Genomic DNA, 21,765 nt, shown 5'->3' on the forward strand with positions numbered 1-21,765 from the left:
GGTAACCCTGCCAGCCAGGTTGAGCGTGTGAGATGGAGATGCCCCCCTAGGGTTGTTGTTATGCTGTCTTTGAAGGTTTGCAGAGGTCTCTCTTTCCCTAGTAGATGTTCTGCAGCTGGCTATTGCAGAGGAAGAAGGCAGCAATAACTCTCCCTTGTTTTTAATGAAAGAGATTTTTACCAAAAGAGTTATAAGTATCTACCCTTGGTAGTGTGTGACCACAAAAAGTGCTTGTATGAGATCTTGAAAGACATGGCTTATGGAGTTTTGTGGCAAGCTAAGGGTGGGGAGAGTCACTGAATATGTACAATGGAAGCATGTTAACTTGTGCAATAGTCACTGTCTCCGTCCACCTTCCTTCTGGAGACTGATATCAGTCAATTCAAGGCTGCTTAACACCTCAAAATAACAGAAAGCCAAGTAACTGATAAGGCCATGAAATTCAGCAGTAGAAATGTTAGGGTTGTGTCTGAGGCTTTGCTTTCAGGTAACAGTCACTTGATTACTGAGAAGAATAAGAGCTAGAGTAGGTGAAGGCTGTAATCTTCCTAAAGAAAGAAATCTGTCCAAAGCATCCCTATTAACTCAATTAGTTATATAAGCATATGTGATTATTTTTTTCCTACAGGGAGTATGCTATAAATGGAGTCAATCCAGAATGGCTCAAGGGCTTTTTGGTTTGTTTTGCTTTTATCAGCTTGTAAGGGTTGCTTGTGAACTCATAGCCTCAGAGAACAATCACATGGAGGGTCTCTGGCAAACACTGGGAAGACACAAATACCAAATCTGAAAATGCTCATCAATGACAGTCTCTCATCTGTGCCTTAGAAGGACAGGAATTTTCAACTGATTTGAAATTTCACTCATGAGGGTGTGTGAGGATCAGCTATGGGGAGAGACAGTATTTTTCTCAAAAGTCTTCCATGGAGTATCACAAAAAGATAATTAATTCCAAAGGACAGCAATTCCAGTAAGATAATTCATTTTTCTCATATGTATGTTATGAACTGCTGCCACAGCAGGACTTGGTGATATAAAGTCCAATGACATAATAGATTAACTTACGGGAATTTTGAAAAATGAAATGGAAAACATATGGAGGCAATATGAATGTCTTCTTAGTGTGAGGATTCAGACTAGATCATTACAAAGAGGTGGTGCCTCCTTCCTGTGATCTTGCATCATATTTGGCTAGTCACAGACAGGAGTATTGCCATGATTTGTATCCCCAGTTCTGCAGAAAAGACACTCATTCTTCAGAAACTGAAGGATCCAATTTGAACCATGACTCCAACTATTGAAAACTTATTTTAATTGCATGCATTTTTCTGTGGTTTATCTCCTAATAACTGTGAATACTTTAGTGGAAAACATCAGTTGTTTTCAGCAGTTAATTGAAGTGGGAAATTCAGATAGACAAGCCCATTCTATTATTTAATTCCAACAAGAAATGGTTGGACAAGATTGGCTCTTGGTCCATATACAACATGCTACTGGTGTTTGCCCTAGGATGCCCAATGTCTATTACTCCTTTATTACTCTTTCTCTTGAGACTGATTTTAAAGTAAGATAAGACAGGCCCAGGTGATCCTTTATAACCCCAGGTGATTATAAAGTTTTTGCTTTATAAACTAACTGATGGTGTGGTCCATACCATTGAATGCCAATGTTTAAAAAAATATTTTTTATGTTTAGTTTTTATTAAAAATAAAAATAACCTGGTTGGGCTGCAAGTAACATAGGAATACAACTACAATATTTGATTCAATTTGTTATCTAGACTTCTGGAGCTATTTGAAAATGCAAAAATATATAATATCTGGCTAAATCGGGCTGAGTTCAGATATTCTGTGCTATCAGAATGGTGCACTTGAGGCTACTGAAAAGGAGAGGAGAGCAGCAAGGTTAGAGAGGGCAAGTTAGAAAACTCTGACACGGAAAAGTAATTCAATCTTCTCACCTGGAGAGTCACTGTTAAGTGCAAGGCATGAATTGCACTGTTGTAGTTCTGAATGGCATTTAAGAACTGCAGTGAGCTGTTGTACCCAACCAAACACCATGAAGGGGAATGGAGGTCAGTGTATGTGCTTGGGTGCCTTTTGAATTTGTCACTTTAACGTGTACATTCTCTGAATGCTGCTGCATGTGTGCTCCCAAGCAAAAGCATTCAGTGAGAATTGGAGAGCTCAATGCTAATGTGCTTGTTTTCCTATGTTACTTCATGTTTCATTACCCTCTGGTGAAATCTTGACCAAAATGTACTAACTTTGCTCCCATGACAGTGGTTTGCCTTTGAACCCCCAGGAGGAAGGACTATAGAAATTTGAGCACTCTGCCTAATGGCACAGCATAACCCCATCACAAATAATCTGTCTTGGAGCTTGCCAGTGCCAGGCTCTACCACTGTTCTTGTGTTCTATTATTGCTAGAGTGCTGATTGACTACAAATTCTGTTTATTATCCTTCTGGGAAGATTTCTTCTCTCTTACTTTCCAAAACAAATCTAAGTGTTCACTATTTAAATTCTTACTTCATTAGGTAACTAAGCCATTAAAGGCTGTGAGACAAATACCCTGAAACCATTTTGAGGGCTAGTGTGAAGAAACTGAAGTGTGTTCACAGCCACAAAAAATAAACTAATTATATGAGGACTTACATATACATACACCCCCAGACATATGTGTGTGAAACCATATATATGTACCCACACTGGTGGCTAATCATGTTGTAGATCATTTAATAAACTCAACTCTTTTGGATCCTGCTCTTCTTCTAGGTTGCACTGTTCACATATGAAATTTGATATGAAATATCTGATATGAAATTTGCTAATCCAAGGTGAGGAGAGAAACCCTTCTACTTTGTCATGACACGCACCTAGGAATATTTCTGCTATATGATTCTTATCAGTGTTTAAAATACCAATATATTTTTAATTAAAAAGAAAAAAGGCTTTATAGCATCTTTTCTCTCATAGTTCTCTTACTGCCTATAGAACAACACTGGTTGCAGTAAGAAATACCCTTTTTTCTCTTTAAAATTAACAGTTCTATTTATAACTGATGATTGGTAGTGCAAGAAAAAGAAAGCAAGGATCCTGTTACCTGTGGGTATCATGGATAATCCCAAAGAATAATACTGCATGAGAACTAGAGTACACTTGAGGCTAAAGCAAAATAATCTCCTAATGGGGTATGTGTTGCTCTAGACAAGTGACTCTCCAGATGATAATAGAATTAAGAGCTTTTATTGATAACCAACCCTGCCAACTACACACTTAGTGAAACTCCTGGCCCTCACACAGAAGGTACTTTGATGTCTGTGTAAGTGGCTGCCACCATTCCTTGAGCTGCTGTATGGTGCTGTGCAGGTAACCAGTCTGCAGCTCAGTCAGTGCTGCTGTTCAGCCACGTCTTGAACACTCGGGCACAAGTAACAGGCAACAGCACATATTTGGCATAGAAGATGTTGAAATAACTTTTTCCTAGGAAAGAATTCTGTTCCAGCAGAGCAAACCTCAATAAAAATTCATGTGCTTGCTGAGAAAGGGGTGGGTGTCATGACCACCTAATGGGGCTTGTTTTTTCCAATGTGTAAATAATTTGTTTTTGGAATAACATGTTCCAGTACTGACACTGTGGCCTGAAGTGAGACCTGAAGGAGCCAATATAAATCTGTGCTCAAAGAGAAGTGGATTCTTTTGTTTTGTTTGGTTTTCTTTTGTGTGTGTGTGTGATTTCATCACATGCAGTGTAATCAGCCACTATATCTAGTGTAATAAGTTCCTAAACTGTTTAAGAGCAGATCCTGACTTCTGTGAATTACTTTATAGCACATTTAGGAACTTCCTGAGCAGTTCTTGGAGTTTTTCTCAGTCAGATAAATCATAATACTGTTTATTTTCATTTCAGCCACAATAAGGAAGATTTCTAACTAATCTTGGAGTAGGTGAATTTAGACTGTTCCTGTAAATAGATTCATGTTTTGTTTGAGACTATTTTCCAGTGATTTTCATGCATCATTGAAAATTCTTTTGTAGTTTAAGAAAGAAACTGCAAATGCATGCTAAGAACTTGAGCAAATGCCTCCTTGAAATAGTAATGAAATTAACATAGAAAATAACTTGAAATATTTAAAACTTTAAATTTCCATTGGTGTCATGGTGAGATCTGTGTGTTAACAGCCTTGTCTCATGGTCTTCTCTCTTTCAGGTTCTTCCATGTAGACTTGCAGAGTCCTGATCCAGTTTTGTTTTGCCTCATGGAAGTTTAGTCATTATTTTTGTCAACTGGAGCAAACAGTTAAACAGAAATGTTGGCTTTTTGTAGGTTGTTGCTTGCTCCCCAGCTATTTTTATTTCCTCTAACAATCCATCTTCCCTTGCGGTATCAAAATTATTTTTTCCCAGCATTTATCTGGATGTACCTGAATTTGGTGCTGCGTGGGTGATCTCTAATACTGTTCTAGTTTGGCCATGGTTAGCATCCCTGCTGCTGCTTTGAGCTGGCCTGGAGGCAGGGAAGGAAGAATGAAGGGGAGCAGGAAGGGGAAGCTGGAAGGTTGGGGTATTTCTGCAGCTATTCTCAAGGAGAGACAGGATACCATGATAAAACTCCAAAAGCTTTGTTCAAAGTACAGCAGAGCTCCTGTTTGAAATGTATTCGAAGCTAAATTCTCCTGCCCCTCCAGTGAACTCACTTTGTGTAGCAGTGTGTGTTTTGACTGTGCAAAAGAAAAGCTTCAAGAGATGCAAATAATGGCCTTCTGAATGCTGGATAGAAATAAACTGGGTATGCTCTAGAAATGTAAATGTCAGTAAAATCTCAAGTGGGTTTAAGAAACTGCTTTGAAAATTCACAGATTTGCTCTCACTTAGCCAGGCCTTCTGTTGGGGAAGCAATGTTAAAGGAAGAGATTTTCACTTTAGCAAAACAGTCTCCATTTCTGTTTGTGAAAACAGAATTAAACACCAATCTGTCAGCTCTTCACCCAGCCCTGATGCTGGTCTGTTGAACAATGCCAGTCAGTGCCTGGTCTCTTTACCCTTCTAGCACAGAGCTGCTGTCACCTTGGAGGAATTCCTGATGCTTCACTTTGTGGGATTAAAAATAGTAATCAGGGGAAGAAGGAAGGAAATGCTCTTGAAGTTAGAACAGGGTAATTTTCTGATTGTCACTGTTCTTTATCACCCCATCATCTATTAATTATTCCAAGACTTTTAGTCCCAGCTGAAACCTTACTGATGTTACAGCCCTTAGCCCACTGTGGCAGCAGCAGCAAACTGCATGGCTCACAGAAGGAGTGTGATGGCCTTGGTGTTTCCAACAGGGGAACTCTTTACTGGTAGCTGTTATATTGGACAAAGATTTTTAAAGGACCACAGCAATGTGCAGTTTTCTTTATTCTTATCAGGTAAAGATGCAAATATGTTAAATTGCAATGTAAATTGTCCAAGAACACAAAGGCTATATCTGAGCTATGAGCTGAAAAAGCTGATCCTTCTTCCTCCCACTCAGCTTCTGACCCAGCTGCCTCTCAGTTGTTCATGACTTCACCCACCACTCAGGTTTATTTCTTCCTCCTCATGAAAACTCTCAAAAGATTTTGATTTATACCAGGAAGGATGTAAATATCATCCTGGACAAAGTTCAGTGGATCTGGCCGTTTCTCCCGTGGCATCTTCTTCTGGAATGAAAATTCATTAAGGGCATTAAATGAGAGGATTAGTCCAATATAATAAAATCTCCCTCTATCCCAGCTCCAAAGATAAACAAATCTACTTCAGGGGCCTTTAACTGCAAAAGATAACTTAATTTCAGGCTAATAAAATGGAGGAACTCTGTGTTTGTAGGTAGGTGTTTCATTTAGTGTCATGCAAAAATAAAATCTAGGCAATCCATATGCTCTGACACTTTCTATTGCTAGCAGCCATCCCGTTTGCATCTGAACCCCTGAATTTAAATTAAACCAGTCCTTAAAATCCTTCATGGACCTTGTCCTGACAGCTTGCTTCTATGGCTGTTATATAAAATGCCAAAACAAAGGTGTAAAGTAAATCTTAGCTACCAATGTGTGCTTTTTGTCAGCCAATGAAATCTGGTACTGCAGTTTCTCTGATGCTGTCGTAAATTTTATTAAAATGGAAAGCCAGGCACAGTAAGTTTATCTCCAACGATAAAGTATTTTCTTTATCATGTACTGCAGCATTATGAAGAGACAGCTGAGCTATGGGAAGAATTATGTCACATTTTGATAAGGAAAACTGTAAAAGGTCTCAAAAACAATAAAAATCTTATAAAACTATATTATGCTGCACATAATAAATTACAAGCTATTTTTAAATTTGATGCTTTCTGGTGAATTAACAGAAATACTGTAGTTTTATTGAGATTAACACTAATTCTAGTAATATGTCTCTGGGGGAAAATGAAATGGAGTGTTACCCACCTGAGGATGATTAAAATGATTTTCTTTCCAAAATGTTTTATATTTAAAATATGTTATTTTTTCTTGTCCTGGATGTTGACGTGCAACATTACTCATACTTTTGGTGCGAAATAAATAGACTTTTATGTGACCTGCTAACACTGATGATATGCTCTCAATGATAAGAACAGACAGAGAAAAATGAGATGCTGATAATCATCTTGCAAATATAGGGGCAGGAAAGGTCTTAACTTGTCACGCACATAAATTTTAAAAATTGACATTATGAACACATTTCATTTAGATGTTCTCAAATTAGTTAGATCCAAGTTCCTATTCCTTTGCTCCTGACATGTAGGCTGTAATTATAAAGCAATATGAATAAACTTCTTCAGAGATATGGAACTTGTGTCCGGGGAAAACTTTGCAAAACCTGGTGTTTTACATCAAAGGTCACTGTGTCCATAAAGTCTCTTACTTGGCTTAGAGTGATCTATGTCAGGATTGCACTGCTCATAAAATGGGTTTTATAAACAGTTAGACTACCAAGTCTTAGTGTTTTGTCACTACAGTGGAAGTGTGAATCTTCAACTTTCAGTTTGGAGAAGCTGTTAATAGAGGCCTTACTGACTTTTTGAAAACTCAAAACCAACTTTGAGCAAAATATCATGGTTACCAGAAGTCATAAAATATCAAAATTACCAAACACCACTTTGTAATTTTCCAAGGACCACTGTATGCACTTTATTTGGACTGTTAAATTGACTTACTCTGAGTCTTTCTGTTTCTTGCATTATTGGGACTCTTAAAATAACATAGAAGTTGTTTGGATTTTTCCTCTTCTCAAAGTTAGCATAGCAATGGCAGGCATTCTTTCTCGAGTTCCTAACAGAAAAAGCAGCAATAGGGACAAGCTTAGGTTGTGTCCTGTTCCGTGCCTGAGCTGCTGGATTCAGCCCTTGGTATTAACTAGACTGGAGTGTGCCACAGGACAGGATCTTCTTTCTTTGCTGCTACCACTTGCCAGGGGAAGGATGTGCCTTGTGCTGTGGGTCTGGAATGGCTGCTTTTGTGCAAGTTGGTTTCTCAGGAGTGGGAATCCTGGATGGTTCTGGAAGTTAGAAAACTTCACAGGTAGTACATTATAGGGTTGCCAGCAATGGCATGAGATGGAATTTGTGCCTCTGACTTTTGGGATACAAAAGTAGTAAGAAACCTAAGCATACAAAATTTTAAATGTCAATGGGATTACCTCTACAGCCCTAATTATTTTAAATTACTTATTATTTCATATCTTAATGATTGGTCTAATTATCTTCTAAACACAGTTTTAAATTATATTATTAACATGTTTTTGTTCTAGTGGTTCTGGCTTATTTGTGTTCTTGGGCTGGCCAGATGCAGGTGGAGAGCAGCTATTTAATACTCTGTTTGCCCCACCATGCCCCAGTGTGGCTCTGTGCCATGTGTTACTTCATGACAGTGAAAGCACTTCCTGAAGACAGGTTGTCTCATTTCTAATGGACACTCTTATGCCATTCACTGTAATATGACACCTTGACATTAAAAACTATTACTGTTTTATAGGAAAGAAAGTGAGTCACAGGGAAAAGAAATTAATGTGTTCTTTTATGCTGCTGTCCAATATTGGGTGCCTAAGACTTTTTTTTTTGTTCAGAGCACTCAGCATTATGTATCAATTAATATGATCAGACTGTAACTCCTATTATCTTCAACTGCAGCTGCAAATACCCAGTGCATTGGTAAATAAGCCTTTGTGTTTTCAAATTCCAAGTCCAGAAAATGAGGGAAAATAATACCAGTATCTAGCTATTAAATCAGAGACCATTGCAGTGGATTTCTGTTGGAGACAACTTCAAAATCCACATCTTCAGAGCTGCTTCCAATGATTTAAATCTTCAGACTTCTGCAGCTTTTCTTTAAAACCATTTCTCATGCACTGTATCATTTTTTCTAGTAATTGAAGTAGTGATCCTGTAGGAAACAGCATAATCATGTAATGCTCATTCAAACTTATATTTTGCAGGTTTCATCTTTTGAACTAAAATAGAGTGGACAAATGGAAAAAAAAAAAAAAACAACCAAACCCCCAAACCTCACTTCTCACTCCAAGTGAAAAAAACCCAAACAAACCTAAAACCAAAAAACAACCCACAACCCTAAAACTTCCTTTGGGGAATGAATGGTGTGATCATGTAATTAAACAATCCTGAGATCTGTATACTCAGGCTGAATTCCTGTATTTCTTTAGTCTTGTTTTCAGTGCTGCAACTTTGATTTCAAGGTTGCTGTTTGGTCCAACAAGGCAATATTCACAATTTTTAAAATTTATTAAAGACCTTAAGATCCCCTTATAAATGCATCTTTTTATCTTCCTGTTCACTATTACACAGCAGTGTGAACAACTGTCACAGGCAAGATTGTTCTCAGCTGTAAACTTGTAAAATGGTGGCCATCTAAAATTGTAAAATTGTTAATTAAAACAATTGCATGGGATAGATTTTGTTAAATATTTGTTTGACAGCTGTCAGATGTTCCAGAAGATGTAAAGGTGTTTTTTGAGTATATATGTTAATAATTTGAGGTGGACTTTTCAAAGCATGGCAACACTTTGCTACTGGCAACTTTTATGGGTGAAAATAACCTCAATAAAAGTATATTTTCTTCACTTTATATCCAGTGGAGCAAAGGCTGTTGGCACTAGGGCACAGCATGATGGCTGCTTAGGGCCTCTGAAGGCTCCAAGGAGAGTGTGGATTTAACAGGGCAGGAGGGTAGCAGTTTATTTGGATTCAGAGGAGTAAAGCTCATGATTCCAGATCTATAAGTAGCTTTTGCTGTTACTCATGCTGTGGCTAGGTAAGACATTAAATTTGCCAAGAACAAAATTTCACTGAGAGACTCTTAATGGAAGGAGTAGAGTTGGATTTCAGTATAATTCAATTGGCTTCATAATTCAGGAATCAAGTACAGAATGGGGTTTAAAAACAGAATAGGTGGTTTTCTGACTTTTTGACCATCTTCTTTAAAACTCCCCATATGACACCTCTGCTACTGAGAAAATATTGCTTACTTTTGTGATTGCACAAATCAAATTCTTTTCTGCATGTCTAAACATTGTGGCCATGACTGAACAGAATTTACCCAAGACAGGGAAAAAAATCTGTGAAAACCTTTTTTATTCCTAAAATGATGCTAATCATGTTCAAGATTGATTTATAGTGTGCTAAAATAATGCTAATTCATGTCATTTCCTGAAACGAGACCACCAGTTGCATTTGGGGCTAGTTTATATCCTGTTTTGTGATGGTGTGAGCAGGATGTTGTTGAACAAGGTGGCTCAGTTCTGGCACTGCTGGGGTTGAGACCCTCTTGATGCTACTTGAGAGTGGTGAAAAACCCCACCCTTACCTCCCCTGCCCTGCACAAAATTAATTCACTCCTGAATGAAATATATTTGTCTTTCCTGCTGCACTTTTAAGCTTTTCCTTTCAAGTGCAAAGAAACATTAGATAAAGCCTTGGGAAGGAAGAGGGAGAGGTTTGGCATTGTTTTTTTTTTTTTAAGACAAACTGGATAAGGACAGAGTTGAGCCCACAAAAACAGGCTGATCTTTGGAAGAAGGAGGCAGGGTGTGTCTCTGCTTCTGTAGTTCAGGAGAAAACATTCTCTTAAGCTGAAATGCTGCTTTTAAGTTTTGTTCCAAATTAAGGCCTCCCATGCCATGATTGAAGTTTGGCTGGTTCCTTTTCCAAAGCTCCTTTTATGTGCCCAGCTGTATTCTCCAGGATAAAATCTCATTAGCAGATACACTGACATGGCCATATCGCAGTGCAAAACAGTATCAGTATTTTTGTGATGTTATAGTTCAAAAAGATAGTGGGAGTGTAAAGCATTGATAACAGAGCAAAGAATGTAAAAACTTTATAGTGGAGAAACCAAATACATCCTTTACTGAAGAATGTACAAGAAATACCAATTGACCAACGCAGTTACCTGCAAATGACAGAGCATTTTCAAACACATCATACAGCTTTTGAACGCCCCACAAAATATTTACTGCTGGGTTTTCTTCTCCTGGAGACTGCAGGCAATTCATACATTTGATTATCATACTATTTTTATACAGACAAAACATCTAGTGGCATAAGCAGATACAGCACTCTTCAGGAGTTGCCTAGTCTATTTTAATTAGAGGAAAGCTGTCTGGGAGAGACACTGTTCTTTTCTAAACATGTGGGGTTTTTGTTTGTTTTGGGTTTTTTTCCCCTGCATTAAATAAAAAGCCATTGTTTCTGTTAAAACACATTTAATTAAAAAAATAAATTACAAATAACAGATGGCATACACATTTTCATTTATATAAAAAAGCCCAATAATCTGTAGTTGAGTGTAAAATGATCACTGGTTAATGATCATCTTTGAAAACAGAAACCTGAAGCTCTCAGATGAGCATGCATTGAAAATAAAATGTCAACAGACTGAAAAGATTACTGATTTGTAGGGTGTACTTTGTACTGCTTCCAGGAACTTCTACAGACCCTTTGTGTTTTAATCTCTGAATATTCATGTGTAGTTGGGTGTGGCAAACACTTGATTTTTTTTAAATTTTTTTTTTTTTTTAAGAATGTTTAGTTGAGAAGCCTTGATTTGAGAGTGTGTGTGTGTGCATTAGAATGGGGCTGGGGGGAACACCAGAAATGCAAGGTCTGCAAGTGCTGTGTGGCTGTGCTAAATTGTTACCATGACACTGAATAATGGTGAGGTGATGAGCTGAATTTCCAAGGGCAGGAATGGTGCCGAGCAGTCCTTGTCTCCTGCCAGTGACACATGCAGAAGTGTTCCATAACTAAAACTTTTTTTTTTTTTTTTTTTTTTTAATGGATCTGGCTTGTCCTGCAGCTGAGTAAGGTTCAGATGAATTGTGCCGAGAAGGAAGCTGGGCAGGGCAATATATACCAGTTCTTCCAGTAACGTGCACATGACCAGCTTGCTTTAAGCTGTAAGGATATTCTGAAAAGTAACAGGAGAATTTAGACTGTAGCAAGTCCCACCTGCTCTCCTCAGCTTCTGCACTCCAGAATGTAACAGAGGTTTGCCTCTAAAATTAAGTAGTCAGGCTTGATTAAGCCTTTTTTCTTACCTGGAAAATCAGCATCATTAAGAGTTTTAAATTAAAATTTCAAGTAGCACTTCCATAACCCCATAAGATTTCTGTTCAGATCATAACCTGCTGGTTTTTTAATCATCTCATCCTCTACTTCTGCCATGACTGGGCTGCTGAGTACCTTAAATTTCTTACTTAGAGTGGTGTGTTACATGAGGTAAGGAGAACTTGACACAGAAGGTTGGGAAGATGAGCTCTCTGGATAACAGCAGAGTGGATCTGTTACTCTGCCACTGACTCAGGTTGCACCTGAAGGGTGAAAAATGCCACCTTGTGTCATCCTTGTCTGATAAAACTTTGTAGTGGCAGCAAGGGTAAGAACAGGTTCTTCCTTTTTGGCGCATTTTCACTACACAAAGCAGAGTCTGATTTCAAAGATCAGATAGCTTTCAGGCTTTCTCTAAGCCTGCTCTTTTAAAATACAGATGTGGGACTAAAAAAATAACTTGCTGTTTAAATCTGTGAGGTTTTGGCTTTGAAGTTCTTACCATAGGTGAAAGTGAAGCTTCATCAGTGCCACCGTGTCCAGCCACTAAATAAACCAACTGTTAATGGCACAGCCTGCCCAGCAGAACTACCCACACTGGCACCACAAACTCCTGCTTGGATGCTGGGACTGTGTAGCTGTGTTAATCTCAGCAAATTAAGGTTTAATCAGCCTTCTCCACAAATGATTGATTCCTTATGACAGAATTAGTTTTTAAGAATTAGAACTGTAAAGGGCTGCTGCCCACACAACCATATTTTCCCCAAGGTTACGTCACCATAGGAATGTATCAGAAGGATTTGGATGAGATGGAAAACATGTAAGGTCTTTGTCCTCAGAACTAAAGGTCTTTGTCCTCAGAACTAGAAAAAGTGACTTTGTGTGGCTTGTCACAGTGACTCAGACTCAGATTCACACTGCCTTTGACATCCCTACGAGGCAACAAGTGCGTTAATTTTGCATGTAAAGTTGCAAGCACAACTGAAATTTATATGAGCTGTGTTTGGCCTAAAGCTGATTTCAAGAGTATCATAAGTTCAGGTAAAGCATTTCATGAGACTCATTGAATGATGTGCTGTTTGCTTTTATCATTTGGTCAATTTGTGTAGTTTCCTCGTGTAGTTTCTCTGAGGTGAAATTAGCTCAGCCTAAGGCTGGACTTTCTGTTGCTCTTTGTGGTGATCTCAGCCTTCAGTTTTGTTCCAAGGAGAAAATAAAGTGAAATCCATATCCCTTCTGAAAAAAAAGAGAAGGATGGATGTTGCTGTTCATACTAATGATGAAGTATTTTTAAGATAAATATCCATTTACAGAAAGTCTAAAAGTTAAAGTTCACCACATTTTGTCTGATATGATGTTTAGAATCAAAACATGTCAGAGATACTTAAAACAAGACAACTACCCATGTCTCTGCCTTTCCCTAAGGAATATAATTCACTGGAAATCCCTCAATGCTTTGGACATATTGAAATGGTTGACCTTTTCAGGATGGTTTGTCTCCAGTATCATTCCTTTTATTCTTTACAGAGCTGGTATGATGGAGGCTGGTAGGAAGGGGGTGGAATATTTTTCATTTGCCTCAGGTGAAAACTTCTTTCATGCCATCACACAGGTGAAAGGAATAGTTTCACTCTGAGGAAAGCTAGATTCTTGACTGCTGAAGAGAAAAAAATAGGCAATTATTTTTTTACTCAGGAAAGAATTAATTATTTGGTTACCTTATTCACTAAGAAACAGAGCTTTGTTACAGAACTTCTTATGAATAAAAAGAATTTAAAGACACATAAACTGCTATCCAGAATGATCTAACTCTGGTTGGTGGTAGCCGCTAACAGAAAATGTTGTAAACCCCTCTTTTACTACCTTCTTCCAGTGACTTGTCATTTAGGTATTTCTTTATGTTAGTCAATACAGATAAGAACTTCACTAAGTTCTTTTTCATTAGTCTTCCTAGCAACACTACAATTTTCAGCTCAAGAGCTTTGGCTTGTGGCTGCAATTGAACCTGGAATGGATTTCCAGTGGTGAGAGGTGCTGAGGAGTTTGCAGGACCCGTGTAAGAGTACAGCACTTTGGCTGCTGATGCCAAGGCCAAACACAGATTGGCATCTTCTCTGGAAATGCACAGCAAGGCAGCTAAGGAGTGTGAGCAGGAGAAATCCCCCCAGGCCCTTTCTGCTCTGCTCTTAGGGAGGATTTGCCCCTGCATACAAGTGAGGACATCTAATTCCTTTAGTTTCAACCTACTTACTGTCTTGAGGGATTGCACCTGGATAGGAGAGCCTTTGCCAGGCTGGGAGCAGTGTTGGTTGTTAAATGTGCAGCACAGCACTATCCCCTCCTGGCTCCCACACACAGAGGGGCTCTGTGGTAAATGGCTCCTTAACATGAGCTGGAGGGTAGTGCCTGCATGCAGACAGGTACCCCGAGCTGCTGCAGAGAGGATGAAGACACCCACTACAAGGAATTTATTAAGGGAGCCAGAGAGCTTTTGGTACCAAAGCAGCAGGAGTGAAGCAATGTGGCACGAAAGGAATACAGGGAAGGTGCCAAGTACAGAAAATGCAAAGAGTTCCAAGATGAAGTAATGAGAAGTACTGAGAAAGTGTAAAAAGGGGAGAAAGAGACTGCATAAATGACAAATATGAAGCAAAAGCTTTATAATATACAGAGTATGTTATGTAAGAGAAGAATTTGAATTTGATGAGCTTATGTAAAGCGAAAGATTTCTTCAACAGCTGAATTTATCCATCTGCACTTTACTCCACTTTCTTATCTTGAGAAAGCCCAAGGAAAGTTGCACAAGTAAAAATCCTCACAACCGAACCCAAGCTTTCATTCCCGGTGATGGATGCCAGCTCTTCACTCAAAAAGGCACGCAGGACATAATGCAAACCCGTCTGGTGGGATCTTGGGGCTGCTTGCTGATCATGACTGATTCTCATAAGGCAGCAATTTAGACAAAGGGAAGCCTGCTGTAACGTGAAAAGGGTTGAACATGAAGCAATACTGCACTCGAACAAGCAGCGTACGGGTTTTTGCAGCCCCAGTAACAGAGTTTGGACTTTTCTGCCCGCCTGCCAGCAGCCGTCCCCTGGGCACACCGAGAGGGCTGCACAGGGATCAATTACGAACACGCCGCTCCATTCGCAGGCACTGCAGAGCCCGGCACGGCACAGATCGCTGCCCGCACGTCCCGGAGCTCAGGAAAACACGCTGGAGCCATGAATCAAACTCGGTCATGTGATGGAGGGGAGGTGCTGGGCTGGCTCCCAGCCAGTGGCAGCAGCCGAGGGGAGGAACGCAGAGGGCAGAAAAAGACTAATATGACTAACGGATCCCGGGTGCGTGCTACCTTCAGCTGGATCTGCGGGAATGTAGGCTCCGGCAGTTCTGCAGCTCTACCGGCCTCCTGCTCGACACTGGAACTGCTGCTCACAAAGTAGAATCCTGCTGCTCTTTGGTAGGAAGGATAGAGAAAGAACATGGCCTGCATTTTGAAGGTAAATCTCTATCTGTTGCTTGAATGCATTGTTAGAGAGCCCCTCGCTGCTCAGAGGCGTGGATTTGGTATAGTCCTAATGCATCTTCGTTGTCTTTTTGAGTCCTGGCTTTGTTTGGCAAATGAATATGGAGAGATTCTGCAACGCATAGCTGTGCTCTGCTTCCCTCTGCCATTCTTTCTTTTCCCTGCATTGTCAGAACTGTGAGCTAGCGGGAAGAGAAGTCGGGAGAATAATGGGAGGGGGGAGAGGAGCTCTGGTTTGCTCAGCTCTGTCTACGTTGAATTCCTTGAGGAGCAACAGCATTTGGACAACAGACTTCCAGTACAAAGGACAAAACGGGCAACTTATTTTCTAACCATGCAGCATTTACTGCTCTTAAAGCAACTGCTGCAGATGCCCACAGCTGTCCTAGTTGCTCCTTAAGCACACACTCCCCTGCTGAATCTGCTCCAGATCCACATGCTCCACACAATTATACCCACTATTTAACCGCATTTTCTGATTAAGCAACCTATTTGATAGCGGGTTTCCCCCCGTCATGCCAGCAAATATAAGCATAAACTTACCGTGTGATCACATGCTTCCTCCAGCCTGCTTCCCTCACCGAGGTAAAAGTATTTGGAGCCCGCATGCCATGGGGATGGAGGGAATCGGCAGGGATTGAATGGGAGGGGAGGAGGCGGAAGTGCGGTCAGTGGGGAACAGGCAGCGTTTGTTCCCGGGTCACCTGCCGGGAGTCCCTGTCCTGCGCCTGGCTCCGGGCCGGTCCGCTTCCCGTCCGCGTGTGACCCGGTCCGCTCCAGGTCCGCGTGTGACCCGGTCCGCGTGTGACCCGGCCCGCTCCAGGTCCGCGTGTGACCCGGTCCGCGTGTGACCCGGCCCGCTCCAGGTCCGCGTGTGACCCGGTCCGCGTGTGACCCGGCCCGCTCCGGGTCCGCGTGTGACCCGGTCCGCGTGTGACCCGGCCCGCTCCGGGTCCGCGTGTGACCCGGTCCGCGTGTGACCCGGCCCGCTCCGGGTCCGCGTGTGACCCGGTCCGCGTGTGACCCGGCCCGCTCCGGGTCCGCGTGTGACCCGGCCCGCTCCGGGTCCGCGTGTGACCCGGCCCGCTCCGGGTCCGCGTGTGACCCGCTCCGCTCCAGGTCCGCGTGTGACCCGGTCCGCGTGTGACCCGGTCCGCTCCAGGTCCGCGTGTGACCCGGTCCGCTCCAGACCCGCGTGTGACCCGGTCCGCGTGTGACCCGCTCTGTCCGTTCTTTACCCGCCTTGCTGTTTTCTGTGCATACTTTGAATGTATTTGCACTCTCTTTCTTTTAAAACTGATCTGTGAGTTCTCTGTTATTCGCAATCTGATCTTCTAGCATAGAGTTGATTAAACTTTGGGATGGCCTGTCATAGCAGTTGTTTTCAGTGTATAAGCGAAGTGGATAAATTGCAAAACTTTGAACTTCGGGATAATGAACATTTAGATGTCTCCATGAATCTGATCCTTAGCACTACTTTTGGGCATTCAGCTTTGAAAAAAAACCTGTTATTTTGCTGCACTCTTTTCCCCATTCATTCATTCTCAACTAATGAATCTGCAGTACATGAGTTTTTTTTGAGTTGTCCGTCTTGCAGGTTGTGGTAGCTTTTATATTAATAAATATGGCAAAGTTTGCTGCAAGTGCAGAAACTTCCCTGAACCAGCAGGTTCTGTTTGGTGCTAGATGGTAACAAACTCCTTTAGTCAGACAGCAGTAATGCAGCTTGGAGTTGTGGTTTGAGATGAGATGTGAGCTCTGTGAATGGAGCCTGGTTTCACAAAGATAAGGATGTGCACTCCTGTTTAAACACTCTCTTAAAGGACTTTGGTTGGATCTGCCAGTGATCTGGAAAACAGAATTCCTTATTTTTTAAAAATTCTGTGGCAAGATCACATGCACAGTCTTCCTTTTGGCAATAAGAGTTAAGTAAGGATCCTTTTACAAGGAAACTCCAGTGTCTCTTTTGCCCTCCTAATTGTTTCCTCTGCAGTCTGGTGACATAGCCTGCCACAAGCATGACTTGGAGTTTGAATTATAATGCAGTAAAAACGTTCTGTTTGCCTGGGCCAGGAACTCCATTTGGTTCTTATTCTGATGGTTAAATCAATAGATTAATTGGTATTCCTTGACAGACAGCCCTCTTCCAGCTTAATTCTTAATCTTGTTAATACAGGCAGGTGCAAGGATAAAAAGTGAAACAGATATGAGAAGATTAGCACTGCCATAAGGCAAGCTGGATTTTCTCAGACAAACATCCAGCAGGAGCAATTTAAATGTCTAGCTCAAGACACTTACTTGTATATAAGTTTTTAATGTAATGTCTACAGCTTTTTCCCTAACAAGGAAATTCAAAATGATATGTATATTTTGACATGACACTAGGCTCATTCCTTCCTGAAAATACAAGCCTGTTAGCTACACCCTTCTCCTTTCCCTGGGGCTTGCCCTGAGCTTTGCCCTGAGCTTGTGTGGAAACAGGAAAAAAACCCCAGGAATCTGTAGGTATAAATTTGAAATAAGTGATTGCACAATGGATGAGAAGCCAGAACAACACTGTGTCCTTTCCACTTCAGCCCTGAGTGTCTCTCTGACTCTGCTTTGTTGCTTTCCCTCCTCTCTTCCTTGATTTTTAATCCCCTGACAAAAATGTTGAGACTTGTTGAATGTCTGGAGTTCCTATGAGTGAGAGTTTAATATAAATGCAATTGGATAGCGGTGTCTCTAAAGTGCAAAGAGCAAGGCTGGTGGTTAATAATTAACTGTAGTTACTTAGAGTGGGTATGAGTGCGTGAGAAGAGGTGTATCACCTTTAGATGTGAACATCTCCTTAGACTCTGAGTACTGCATGAAATGATCTGTGTGCAGCCTGTGCAGAAATGCTTTGGAAGGGGATTCTCTCTAAGGGTCTCTGCTGTCTCTCTGGTGTTGTTACCATCTTTTACTAAGAGTGATGGGGAAATTACTGATGTCACGTGTCTCCACAAACTTTATCTTCTAGTCAGTGGTGGGGCTTTCTCAGTAAAACCAGTGAAATTATTATTTTGGGGCATTCTCTCCTCTGTTAAAGAAAAGCAGGGAAAGGTGCAAGTTCTGAAGTGGATGATGTGTTTTTATTTTCTCTGTCATGACTTTAAAAAACATGCCAAGTAGCTGAGTGAAGTGTAGGCACGTTTTTGGAAGCAGTTGATGCTGGTTACTATGGTAGCTGCATGTCACCTTGCCAGCTACTAGATTAGCAGTGATTACTAGTTATGTAGTCACTTTTGTCCCTAATGATATTCAAGTCCCTAAGTTCCACTATATCTGCCAGTAATTCTTGAAGATGAGGACAGATTTCACACAATAAATTGCTTCCTGCTCCACTTCCTGCATAATTGAAAAATAGTACTTCAAAATATGTGTCATTTTATGATAAACGCAGCATGAATGATAATACTCTGTAAAACCATGCTATCCCCCAGTGAAGACTGGACCATGATATTTTAAAGAAAATCGGCCAGGTAACTTAGTTTGCACATGCTGCAGTTTGCAGGAGATTGTGTCTTACTCTGCTCCCAAACTCTTCTTTTTGAATGGAACTTTTGAAGAAGATGATGGAGATGGATTATGTTGTCATCCGAGTACAATTTTCACTGTGTAGGCTTCATGTGGTAGAGCTTAATAAACAAAATCTGAATGTGATGGGCCTGTACAGTGAGGACTAAGCATGAAATCTAGGAAGACACTTCCTTCTGGTTTTTGTGCTGTGTGTTTACTGTGCAGTGAACAACAGAGGTTTCATGTGCCTTGGGGGCTGGATGTGACCTTCCATCAACAAGGATCACCAGCCTTCAGCAGAGCTCTGTTGTTTAAATATTATTTGCATAATGTGAGGTGATGTTCTTATTACCACAGCTGATTGAGGGTCCTATCAAAGTAAGCAGGTGGCCATCTAAAATTCATAGACTCTTTAATATTTTTTAAATCTAATTTAAAGATTGAAAGAACTGTTTTGCAAAGCATAACTTTCAGGTTTCAAACAACCAGAACCCTTCAGCACAGGTTTGTGGCTCTTCTGCAGGATGTTGTCTAAGCTGACAGTACCTCTGTGTTCATCTACAATTCTTTCACATGCTTCTTCTCCATGGTTATCTCCACTGGTTTAATTAAATTCACAGGTTGCATTTTTCCCTTAGTGCACATAGTGAACTGTTTTTGGCAGGAATTTTCTTTGAGTGCTTTTTCTGAATGTTCAATGGCCTATGTCTGATTGGGGTCTTCAGACACTGCAGTAATACAGATAATATTACTATCTACAGGCATATGCCCCATCTGCACTTTTGAGGCTAAAATAGCAAAGCTGATCTCATTAAATTGAATTTTTCACCCTGGCAAATAGCTGTTCAGAGGAGAGATGCAGAAGGTCTGAAAGGATCTGATCCCAGTGTTTGGGTACTTGTACTCTTGGATATTTAGTTATTAATTTGATTTTTTTAAACCTCTGTGTACATGACAATGAGTGTATATATTTACTCCCGAGTTTCTATATCATCAAAAGCATGTTCTCTGTTTCAGTCTGCTCTGTTGTGCAGGGTAGGCTGAGTCTCACCATAACTCCATTCTCTACTAGAGACTTGCAGGATGCAAACATTTCCATAGATTTGACCTTTATATCCTGCTTGAATCAGGTCCAAGATAATTCACATTCTGCCTTGACTGTTAAATTGACTGCAGCAATGTTTATGCATGGCATCCATCCATTCTCCTGTGCTGAGAGTTGTACTTGGATCCTCTTCGATTCTCATGCTGTGCTCTTTCTTCTGACAAGAGATGGGGAGATCCTTGGAAAAGGAACAGGGGTGACGTCCCCTCCACATGGGAGGATGCTGCACTGATGGGCCAATTCCCAGAATTTGCTGCAGGTTTGCTGTAATGTGAGCTCTCTCCTCAGCCTGCCTTAACCTGATCAACAGTTCTGTGGGCTGCAGCATTTCTCTTGCATCTGGAATCATTCCTAGGATTATGTGGTTGTATCTCTAGGAAGGGGAAGGTGTAAATATGCAACGTTGGCCCTTATGAGGTGTGTGTAAATGAGCTGGAAAGTAGTAGGTGGATGCAACAAGGGATTACAGAGAAGAATCAAGATTTCTGAGGTAATAACCAGTTTTCTTGTGGATCACTCCATCTTTATTTGTTATGGCTTAATGTTCCCATCCTTTTTCACCCCACCCAACAAAACCAGCAAAACTACATTTTAAATTTTTTTTTAATGTTCCTTCTTCATTGGATATTTATATTTAAAAAAATTCTTACAATTATTCTGTTTCTAAATAAAATAGGGTTTTTTTTTGTGGTTCTGCATTGTTTACCTCTAAATTGCTTCAAAGTAAATGAAGCTGCATTAATGAATGCCAATGTGCAGGGCTAGGATTTGCTGTATCATGGTCCAGTGGTGCTTAATTACCACGTGAGATTTTATGGAGTTCAGTATATGGAGCTCTGTATTGTGTTTTTTGTTATGTTCACTTCTTGAAAATTTAAAGAAAATTAAATTCTGAGAAGTATAAAACCACTTTTCACTCTTGCTTGCAGTGACTTTAATCATACTTCAAGGACGATGTATTAGCCCCCTCCCTGAAAGAGACAGCACCTAGTCAGTCTAGTCATACAAGAGGACTTGCTTTGGTTGAATGAATTTGATTTTGATGCTCATATAGCTGAACCAAGAGAACCTGCAGTTTTCAGCACACTTCAGTTGGTTTAAAACTGGAGATTTGTGTCTGGCTTGGAGGTGTGAAAACTACAACCACAAAACCAGCATGAAGTATAAGTATAAAGTATAAATTTTGATAAAGCAATAACAGGGGAAGGTTTTTGTCTTGCAGTTTCATTGTCTTCCAAACAGTGAAGCCTGTGTCACCTAAGAGTTTTAGGCTTCCCCCCTAAGCAGGGGCACACTGTCTTTGTGTGCTGGTTGGGCAGCCTGGTTTAAGGAAAGGTTTCTCTGGCCAGATTGATTTGGCCAAATTGCCCAGTTGGTTCTGTGATTATCAGGGGTATGGAATCACATATTAAAGGGAACTGTCCCATAATTCAGCCATTTGTAAACGTGTGAGTTTCAGTGGTTTATATCTTGTTCATTTTTTTCAATTTCCATTCTGAGGTCCTGAATACCAGGTAACTCGGCAAGTCAGAGCATGACATAAGCCATCATAGAAAGCAGCAAATTGCTATACTTTGACAACATATTGAAATTCCTCGAGATACAGGACAGATATGCTATTGCCTATTTTTAGTGACATGGCACCCAAAAGAAAAAAGCACACCTTATTTTCTTGCCAGACATTCATGATTAATTTAAGGGAGTGTGAAACGCAGCTAAAAGACCCCTATTTTAGGTTTTAAACACAAATATAACAACAACTGTGTGGTTAATTTAAAAGGCAGAGCTTTTAGCATTTTGTCTGTTCCTTTGCCATGTTTCATTCCAGCAGTATCTTGTGTGCTTTCCAGAAATGTAATACTGGACATGGTGATCTTTCCAGGATTTGTTTCCTCATCCTTTCCCAGGAAAGCAGTATCTATGCAGCAGACTGACTTTTTGTTAAGAGGATTTTTTTCTGTGTCTGTGGCTTAAAGAGGAAAAAAGTTTTC

The 21,765-nt window shown here is 40.5% G+C and overlaps 1 protein-coding gene and 1 long non-coding RNA gene across 5 annotated transcripts in view; one reads left to right on the top strand and one right to left on the bottom strand.

Annotated features, from left to right (window-relative positions):
- Window positions 1–5,384: 5,384 nt before the first annotated feature.
- Window positions 5,385–15,917, bottom strand: LOC116183887 (uncharacterized). 4 transcript variants are annotated; one of them, XR_004148587.2, is made up of 3 exons: window positions 15,673–15,917; window positions 7,197–7,311; window positions 5,385–5,685 (listed from the first exon to the last, which is right to left on the bottom strand). It is a non-coding gene; the product is annotated as an uncharacterized LOC116183887 (long non-coding RNA). The 4 variants fall into 4 exon arrangements; XR_014956870.1 differs by having other exon boundaries at window positions 7,197–13,257; XR_014956872.1 differs by lacking the exon at window positions 15,673–15,917 and adding an exon at window positions 13,080–13,762 and having other exon boundaries at window positions 7,197–12,836.
- The window catches only part of ST6GALNAC3 (ST6 N-acetylgalactosaminide alpha-2,6-sialyltransferase 3), a 217,780-nt gene continuing 210,977 nt past the window's right edge, over window positions 14,963–21,765 (top strand). The window contains exon 1 of the mRNA XM_021527764.4: window positions 14,963–15,103. Coding sequence (XP_021383439.2) covers window positions 15,086–15,103 — 18 coding nt within the window. The 5' untranslated portion in view covers window positions 14,963–15,085. The remainder of the gene's footprint in view (window positions 15,104–21,765) is intronic.

The sequence above is a fragment of the Lonchura striata genome, chromosome 8 (genome assembly GCF_050655825.1).
Source record: "Lonchura striata isolate lonStrDom1 chromosome 8, ASM5065582v1, whole genome shotgun sequence".
Classification (NCBI taxonomy): Eukaryota; Metazoa; Chordata; class Aves; order Passeriformes; family Estrildidae; genus Lonchura; species Lonchura striata.